Source organism: Electrophorus electricus, chromosome 7, assembly GCF_013358815.1.
Source record: "Electrophorus electricus isolate fEleEle1 chromosome 7, fEleEle1.pri, whole genome shotgun sequence".
In the NCBI taxonomy this organism is placed as follows: Eukaryota; Metazoa; Chordata; class Actinopteri; order Gymnotiformes; family Gymnotidae; genus Electrophorus; species Electrophorus electricus.
Window position 1 is genome coordinate 27,905,647 of NC_049541.1, and position 9,554 is coordinate 27,915,200.

Below are 9,554 nucleotides of genomic sequence, written 5' to 3' on the forward strand. Positions count from 1 at the left end.
ACCAAAACAGCTTCATCTACCCACCTTCTCTCCAGGTACAAGGAATGAAACTCTACTTCCTCGTTTCTTTGCAATCAAAGCAGATTAAATAACAAATTAATCTAATCTAATTAATCAAATTAAATAAAATGTAAGAAATTAGTGCGCTCTCTCGCTTCTGTTAAGTCAGTGTGCAGTTACTTGTACAGTAGGTGGCAGTACCGCGCCTACCATCACTCACGCTACAACACAGAAAAAGAGCATTTCACACTGACCCATGGGAGTGAGTACGGGCTTGTAAAACGCAGCTTGAGCTGGTTTAGTATTATATGAACGAAGTATTAAACTTTTGCATGCTTTAGCACTTTGTTTGGATACTGGCTAATGACCGAGTCCACTCCCGTTCCCCCGTCAGTAGTCCGTCTGGAGTGATAAACAGGAAATGGCGTCCGCCGGCTGCACCTGGTTTGTGGTGCTGGTGTGTGTGTTCGTGTGCAACCTCGTCAAAGCTCTGCTGCCCGGGCTGTCCTCGCTGGTACGTGACACAGGAACACCTCCTAACACTCAGAACCTACACACACAGTAGAAGCACCTCCACCCAGTGTGGTATGTTATAGCCTCGTCAAAGATCTGTCCTCGCTGGTACGTGACTCAGTAAGACCTCCTAACACTCATGTCCAATGCTTTAGTTATGTTATGGATGATATCCTGTTGACTATCACCGATGCATTGGCTTGACATGAAAGCAGTTTGTTGATTGTAAAGTGTCCTTGGGTTCAGAGAAAGGTACTGTATAAGTATAACTACATTCATAGCAAGATGAAGGAAATACTTTCTACACTCAAGGTTAGAAAAGCTTGCACACTTCTCTACCTGCTTCAGAATAAAAACATTTTCTTTACTTTTAGGTCTTATATAACCTGGTTTCTAAAATCGATACTGATCAGTTGTATTAATATTGAATAATAATAATAATAAAAAACCTTTTTCTGCCAAAGCTGTCCAAAGTCCTTCAGAAAGATGCTGAGCAGGAAATGGAGATGCGAAGTGAAATCCAGAACATGAGGGCGGAGCTTTCATCCATCAGCATGATGGACGAGTTCGCCAGATACGCCAGGCTGGAGCGCAAGATCAACAAGACCACTGACAAGCTGAAGACCCATGGTAACATCCCAGTGGTAACAGACCCATGGTATCTGGCCAGGACTATCAGCTAAATAATTAATACAATGACCATTGGAATTACTGGTAGAAAGCACTGCAGGGTGGTTTGGACTGATGATATTTTACTATAACATGGCTCAGCAGGAATGATCGGTGTCTCTACTTGAGGATGGTGCATCTGAAAGCAGGAGCAAGTTTTCTGTTATCAGAGAGCATCTGTGCAGTGCCAACCTGCCACCCCGCAGGATGTTTATGTGCAGCTCTGCAGGTCTGCTTAAATGTTCCTGCCTTCTTTCCTTCCATACAGTAAAATCAAGGACCGCCCAGCAGGCTAAAATAAAATGGATTGTCAACATAGTTTTCTACCTTCTTCAAGTAAGTTATTGTTTCTTTCCTTGCATGTTTGTGATGATGATGGTTGCTGAGATGTCTGATATGATGCTGTGGCTTGTGGAGAAGTCTTAGGTCAATAAGAATGGCATTCTGGCATAGCATGTCTGTTCCAGCAGGGAATGCCGGGATGCCTTCCCTGGCTTGAGAGTAACGTTGCCGTGTGTTGCTGTGTGTTGCTAGGGAGCTCTCATGGTCTCCCTTATTTGGAAGTATTACCCAGTGCCAGTCACAGTGGTGCCCAGTAAGTGGATCGCCCCACTGGAACGACTGGTTGCCTTCCCGTCAGGAGTGGCAGGTAAGCTGTACCGGACAGCTGGATGGAGCAGAAACATGGCTAAAGAATCCCAGTCTGAAATGCCGCCAAGGACCAAGAGTGACAAAAGAAGATGGAAATATGATTGAAATATACACATAGAAATAAAAAAAGGAATAGTCAAGAAAATGAGGAAATTCCCAGTTATCTTTCCCATTTTCATTAGTATTTTGCAATGGTGTATCCCATTTCCAAACATATTTCCAATGGTGAGTCTATTATTTAGTGTAAAGCAAGCGGTGCATTTAGCACTTTATCATAGTGAGAGCAGAACTGTCACCAGCGGGGGCTCAGTCTGCCAAAGCGGCATACAGAAATCCATCCGGGCCTGGTGAAGACAGCTGGGAATGACGGGATTCACTGTTAGCTGTGCAGAAGTAGAGTACTGTTTTTCAAAAATGTGCATGCCTGTTGTTGTAGGTGAAATGAAGACAAAGTGTCAAATGATCATATTTTTTGTAACATCTGTTTTTTTTTTTTTTATGTCATCTATGCGTAACCCATATTTCTCTTTGTTTGCTTGATTTTCAGGTGGTGTTGGAATAACAAGCTGGTTAGTGGTCTGCAACAAAGTTGTGGCCATTGGCCTTCATGCTGTTAGTTAATTCACATTTCCCATCACTGTAAGTGTCCACTGGAGTTTACCTACAGAATCATTAAAACATGTTGTAAACATTTTTTGTTTTTGATTACAAATGTTTCCTGGTTGAATTAGATAACAGTTTGCCTCCAGCACCTTCCTTAAGTTGTTGTTTTCTGTTGTAAAACTCAGCTCAGATAAGAGTGACGTCATACATGTGTATCTGTTCCTGATCATTTTGATTGGTTACGTTTTATTGTGATCTGAAATGTGAAATTTAAATAATTTTTGAATTTGTATTTAAACTGTATTTATTTTATCAGTGTGTGCACACTTTATAGTTTACTGACATCATTCCTGAACAAATTGTGAAACAAATAGCACTGGATAATAAAGGCCTGTTTATTTGGTGAATTGTGATTGTGTGTTTGTTGCTTCTTGTTGTTTCACTAAAGCATAATTTGGGGAAAAACGTTCATGTTTTAACACCAAACCTCCAAATGTAGCATTTTGGGATTTTTAAATAATCCGCAAATGTTCATTCCTTCATGTCTCATTGTACTGAGTGTTGACGCAGTAAGGGGCTGATGCCTTACAGAACATCACACATTTATCTGTATAATCAAAGGAGCACTCCGCGGTGCAGTTTGAACTTGTTTTCTTGGGTACTTGGATCTGTGTAGGTTAACTAGGACTGAGGTGATAGCTGAGCTTGTTCCTCCTGGCACTGTTCTGCTGGCTCTGGGCCCTGCCGCCATGTTCTTGCATCCGATTGTGCACCAAAAGACGTCTCACGCACCGATGTCTGGGAGGAGGAGGTGGTCCTGGCTTTATAATGTGTGAAATCTTTGAGTTCTGGTGCAAGCAGGCTTTCCACTGTGCAGGTTCTGGACAGTAAACGTGTAGTGGCATCTGATCTTGACGGGATTTGGGGGCCTTGATTGTTGGAGGCAACTGTGTTGATTAAATGGCGGAAACTGGCCTTGTGATTGTCCTCTGCTGAATCCCCTTGTCCCCTGGGGCTCTGCTGCGCTCCAGCTCAGGATGGGCAGTGCCGTGATACTTGGCATTCTCTAACTTGAAACAGCAGTAATGATCACAAAGTTGCTGATTGACCCTCACTGCAGTCACTTCACTACAAACAGCTTGTAAGTGTGCAGAGTTGGTCTGTTTCTGACCACAGAAGCACTGCTGCCTGTGTGTGTTTGGGGAGCAGACCCCCCGCACCTTACCATGGCAGGGTCAACGCTGCGTTGACAACGCTCCTCTACCTGAGTAATGCCTGCTCAGCAGTTTTCCTGTGGTCAGAAACTGCCCAGCGAGGCCTGTGGTAGGGGATACCTGCTGAACTGTGTGCGCCAACAGATGGATCGCAGCCTGTGACAAAAGGCACCTTTAGGAACAGAGTTTCTAGTCACATGGCTGGTGAGTGTTCATGTAACCCTCAGGTCCGAAACATAAATCATGTCACTGTCCAATAACTTACGGACATAACACCTGACTGAAATGAACTTGTGCACCTGTTGCCTTGCAGGTAACACCACCATCATATAACAGGTGCTGAACAGGTAAACGACTTTTAGTGTGTTTGTCACAGTAGCCTCGCCATGAACTGTGTGGCGTGGCGATTCTCACCTGGGGTTGCGGCTTTTCCATCTTCCTCGCGTGCCAAACCCCACACAACCCACCCACTTCCACTCAACCACGCCTCAAGGGGGAGCTGCGCTGGCTTTGACAGAGCTCCGCCCTGAGCGCACTGGTATCTCAACACTGGTATCTGAGATACTGCTGGGTTCCGTGGAAACCAGTACACCGTTGGTGTGAATGTCTAGTTTACAAATGAAAACCAATAAACAACATCAGACGGTCATCCAGGTTGCACTCGCAGATTTAATAAATAGCTGCGTGGGCATCACTCGTTAGTCCCTGTCTCACTTATCTAGCAAGCCAAGCCCAAAGCGACTGGTGTTTGTTCTATTTCTGGCCATGTGCTGCTGCAGTCTAACTTAGTGACAGCTGAGGCTCGCCAATCCCACTGCGCGAGCCTGTGCGAGCCCTCCCGTCCCGGTGTGACGCAGCGCCCGTGACCAAAGCCTCTCAGGCGCGCAGCGCTGTCTGCTGAGCTAAGTTCTGAGACCCACCATGGTGATTAAAGTCTTCCTGGCCTCGTCCTCTGGGTCCACTGCGGTAAGCAGACCTCTACTTCATTTCTCAGATCTTTGATCAGGGTTTAGACTTTTCTTTTATTTCAGTGGTACGGCATATGATGGGTTAAGTAAGGGTTTTCTACAAATTGCAGAAGGAAACTTGGTCACTTTGTTTCATGTCAGACTGAACACACATTTGAGCGACCGAAGGCCTCATTTCACTCTCTGGCAGTTTCCTTAAATATCTCGGCAGTGCTGGGATCATATTCTAAACCTGCACACCAGCAGTTTGGACACACACTGGCCCACACTGAACCTTCCAGAACACACGAAGAACACGCAAAGTAAAAATCAATATATTTATAGTTTTGTTCTGGGAAACAATATAAGATAATTAGTACAAATGAATACGTTAAAATGAATAAAAATGTACAGTGTATTTTAAAACGAACTAAAAACTGGCTTTACATTGCAGTAATGTTTTTGGTTGGTTTGTTTTTTGTTTTTTGCATATTCAGATCATTTAAAGGCTACCAGATTTTTTAATGAGCAAATACTAACACAAGAACAGTGATTCAACAATAGGATGACATTGTCAAGAAGAAATGAAATTTAAAATGCTTTATCATAGGGAAAGCATAGAAACACCCTGACTAGTCATCTTGTAATGTGACTCTAGGAAATGTACTTTTTTATTCTATATGTAAAATTCATTTTCTCAGGAAGAAATCGCTTTAAAGAAAAACTCCATATCTGTAAGGAGATGTAATGAGCCTTTATCCAGGCCATGGCATGGTCCAGCCAGCCTTGCTGTGCTGCACGGAGGAACTCCCTCGCTCTGCTTCAGTAGGGTTTGGCAGCATTTCTGCTTCTGAATGGACTTGTGCCTCTTTCCCTGATGGTTAAGGGAAGGAGCTTTGGTGTTATCTGACCACAGGTCTGGGGGGAGCAGCTCGATACCACGGCTGTATGTCATTTACTCCCACAGATCAAAAAGAAGCAGCAGGATGTTCTTGGATTCCTGGAAGCCCTAAAGATCGAGTTTGCACAGCTGGACATTGCGTCAAACGAGGAAAACCGCATGTGGATGAGACAGAACGTCCCGGGAGACCGGAAGCCTTCCAATGGAATCCCCCTACCGCCTCAGATCTTCAATGAGAATGACTACTGTGGGGTTAGTGAATAATAACCCTTACACTGGTGATTACTACTGTGGGGTTAGTGAATACTAACCCTTACACTGGTGATTACTACTGTGGGGTTAGTGAATAATAACCCTTACACTGGTGATTACTACTGTGGGGTTAGTGAATACTAACCCTTACACTGGTGATTACTACTGTGGGGTTAGTGAATAATAACCCTTACACTGGTGATTACTACTGTGGGGTTAGTGAATACTAACCCTTACACTGGTGATTACTACTGTGGGGTTAGTGAATACTAACCCTTACACTGGTGATTACTACTGTGGGGTTAGTGAATAATAACCATTACACTGGTGATTACTACTGTGGGGTTAGTGAATAATAACCCTTACACTGGTGATTACTACTGTGGGGTTAGTGAATAATAACCCTTACACTGGTGATTACTACTGTGGGGTTAGTGAATAATAACCCTTACACTGGTGATTACTACTGTGGGGTTAGTGAATAATAACCCTTACACTGGTGATTACTACTGTGGGGTTAGTGAATAATAACCCTTACACTGGTGATTACTACTTCAGGGCCAGCATATACTAACCCTTGGACTACCGTGGGGTTAGTAAATACTACTGTGGGGTTAGTAAATACTAACTGCTCCAAAACCTCATCAGAGGATCAATATCATCCTCTTCATCAATTAACGTTCTGGTTTGTTTTAGTTTGTGCAACTTATTTCAACTATTGCCACCGACTGACCTGCTCAGCGGATCATCAAAAATGATTTAGCTAGAAATGGTCAGAGGATGTTTTTAAATTAGGCCATACTGACTTTAAAAGATACTAAAAGAAACATTGTACGATTGAGCATGTTTTTAGCAGGGTGGTTTTTTGGCTGTATATGAGCCTTTAAACACTGTGTCACCATGTAGTAGTTGACCGTTCTGGTGTAACTGTTTGAGGACATTACATATAAAAGGGGAACAAACGTTGCCAATGTCAGTCTTGTGTTTCAGGACTATGACACATTCTTTGATGCCAAGGAGGAGAATGCAGTGTATGAGTTCCTGGGTCTGACCCCACCACCCGGCTTTAAGGTCAGCATACTCTTTTTTAATTTGCCTGCATTAAAAATATCTACAAATGCACAACTATATACATGTATTTGTCAGGTACTGTAGAAGAGGGTTCAGTTTGATGGCGTGTGCGTTGTTTCTGTGTGTTGAGTAGTTGTTCCAGCCTGTAAACACGTTCTGAGATCACTGGCTCCTTTCTGTATCTTTGTCTTATCTTCATTTGACCATTAACATGATTCTGTGCTGCTTCACTTGAAGTCTTTCGGTACAGGAAGCAAAGCAACCCAATAAGTCCCAAATCCTTGGAGAGGAACCTGAGATAGAGCAGCACGTTAATGATGACAGAACCTGAGATAGAGCTGAGATAGAGTTAATCATGACAGAGCAGTAACTCTCCTCTCACCTTCTCATGTCATTTTTTCACCTCCTACCGTGAATCACAGATCCGATTAGCCAGCCTGTCTCCAGTGCTAAATTCTATTTACAATGTCAGGTCATGTGACTGACTGTATATGCACAGTGGGTCTTTATATCTGTGTTTTCCTATTGATCTGTTATGAACATGCACACAAACATCTCAGATAGTGTGTTTAATAATGTTAATAATAAAAATTTGGTAGATGGGAGGAATCTTCAACTGTATTATGTCAATATTAATAATGTCAATATCTTCATTCATCCCCAGGTGTTGGATGTGTGCCAGATGATTTAGAGAGAAATATCTTAGATAAGCACAGTGTTGTTCACCAAGTCCCATTGTCCACTCTGACTGTATGTACAGTAATGTCTAAGGTCTGTCCCTCTCCAGCGCATACCGTGTCTCACCCTGGGGTTCCTCTTAGCAGACACTGCCTCCTGGCTGGAGAGTTTTCTGGTTTTGGGAAACATGACTTTCTTTCCACTTAGAAAGAGTCGATCCCAGAGGAGGAACAGAACGGAGATTCAGACATGGTGGAGGAAGAGGAAGGTCCCGGGCACACGGCGGAAGCGAAGATAACAGGAGGAGGGCTACAGAAGACGGCGCAAGACGAGGCATCAGAAGAAGGAGAAGAATCTGAAGACCAAGGAGAAGAGAAAGACAAACGCGTAATCTCTCCTTAGACTCCTGGCTGTTCCTGACCTCTCACTCTCCGCTTTCCTGTTACCTCTCATACATTCCATATTAATGCTTCTCTCCCTCCTCCCTGGTCTCCTAAGGTTTGACTTCCCTGGACCCCCTCCCATAACCTCTGACCTCTGACCTGCTACACATTAATTCTCTGCTGTTGTCAGGACTGTTGGACATGTAACCGCTTCTCTGTTCTGCTCCCCCCCCAGTTCTCAGGTCTTTCAGGTGGAAATGTTACTGTAGGTGTTGAGGCTTGATGGACATCCATCACATTCTGTTTAATTAGTTCCACAATCTGCACTATGTTTTCAAGGCGTTCTGCAGGAGAGCACAAGGCAGTTGTTGAGTGTTGGGCTGGAGAATTGAGCAAATGTTTGTCTTGTATTTTTTTTTTCTTGATAGAAAATGTCTCCAGAGGAGGAAGACATCCAGGTAAAGGACTCACTGTGTCATACACACACTCATACACACACTCACTGTGTCATACACACACCCACTGTGTCATACACACACTCACTGTGTCATACACACACACTCATATACACACTCACTGTGTCCTTCTCATGCACACAAGCTTAACAAAGCTTACCAATTGCCAGCCAAGGACCAATGATGTGTCATTTGTGTTTTGTACCCAGAGGTCCATGAGAGAACAATGAGCTTTGCTCTGATTGGCTTAGAGCAAAGGCAGGGCCAGCATGGATGTTTGGTGGTTCATGCAGACACAATAGGATTTTTCTAGACAAAGGTGCCCATGTCCTGCTTTAAGACAGACAGCCATAATAGCAGGACATGGCTTATTCTTACAGAGCTGTGAATTGTATCAATATTGTGTATGCAATAAAAGTTCACATTCACAATGCAGCATGTATCTAGGAATAAGCACTGATTTTAGTTTCTGGGAGAATCTGAAATCAAGAGTATTTTAGACTGTATTTATACTAGTTAAGGAAACATTTACTGTATAAACAGCAAAGCAGTTTTGTATGTTGCTCTGGATAAAAGCATCTCCTAAATCCATAAATGTAGACATAAGAAGAGCAGACTGTCTTTAAACACATTTGGTGTGCCATTTATAAATAGGGCAATCACCTCCAACCCAAATGTCCAGTCCCCTCTCACTGATTGGAACACTTCACTCCAGTGAGTTTTGGGAGAAACCATTTACAGTGACCAGCTGTGGAAACAGTTTAGTTTGAAGTGCAGTCTAGCATGCCAGATCCAGGTAATCTAGCACGCCAGATCCAGGAGTTTTGGAACTGAGCTGCAGAGTGTTAGGCCTGGTCTGCATGGTCACATATTGTTTTATCCACCTGGATTGTGAATATTAAAATAATGTTTTCAATATTGGCCAGAAGATGTGCAGCTGTTTGTGTTATTATTTGAATCAGATTGTGCTTATCTATTATTGTGTTTTAATTAAAGATCAGAGCACATTTTCATGGATCATTATTGCTTGTTATAAACTTGTTATAAACTTCCTTATTATTATTATTGACATATTCAGATGTAATGGTATTTCATATTCAGATGTAGTGCTGTTTCATATTCAGATATAATGGTATTTCTCTCCTCTCTGGCCATAGTTTGAGCTGTTTGTTGGTGTTTATTTTAAGGATGATTATGTAGATGAAGAGAATGAAAAG

The 9,554-nt window shown here is 42.9% G+C and overlaps 2 protein-coding genes across 3 annotated transcripts in view; both read left to right on the forward strand.

Annotated features, from left to right (window-relative positions):
- The first annotated feature begins 216 nt into the window (after positions 1-216).
- On the forward strand, positions 217-2,849 carry get1 (guided entry of tail-anchored proteins factor 1). The gene is made up of 5 exons (XM_035528202.1): positions 217-514; positions 978-1,143; positions 1,451-1,518; positions 1,717-1,831; positions 2,381-2,849. The coding sequence occupies exons 1-5, from the start codon at positions 422-424 to the stop codon at positions 2,452-2,454; spliced, it is 516 nt and encodes a 171-aa protein (XP_035384095.1). The 5' UTR covers positions 217-421; the 3' UTR covers positions 2,455-2,849.
- Positions 2,850-4,508: 1,659 nt separating this feature from the next.
- sh3bgr (SH3 domain binding glutamate-rich protein) overlaps positions 4,509-9,554 on the forward strand; it is an 11,211-nt gene continuing 6,165 nt past the window's right edge. The window contains exons 1-7 of one of the 2 annotated variants that reach the window (XM_027022278.2): positions 4,537-4,616; positions 5,299-5,422; positions 5,565-5,750; positions 6,741-6,821; positions 7,707-7,886; positions 8,311-8,340; positions 9,525-9,554. In XM_027022278.2, the coding sequence (XP_026878079.1) occupies positions 5,345-5,422; positions 5,565-5,750; positions 6,741-6,821; positions 7,707-7,886; positions 8,311-8,340; positions 9,525-9,554 (585 nt within the window). In that variant the 5' untranslated portion in view covers positions 4,537-4,616; positions 5,299-5,344. Of the gene's footprint in view, positions 4,617-5,298; positions 5,423-5,564; positions 5,751-6,740; positions 6,822-7,706; positions 7,887-8,310; positions 8,341-9,524 lie in introns of both variants that reach the window. The other variant, XM_027022279.2, reaches the window with a different exon arrangement.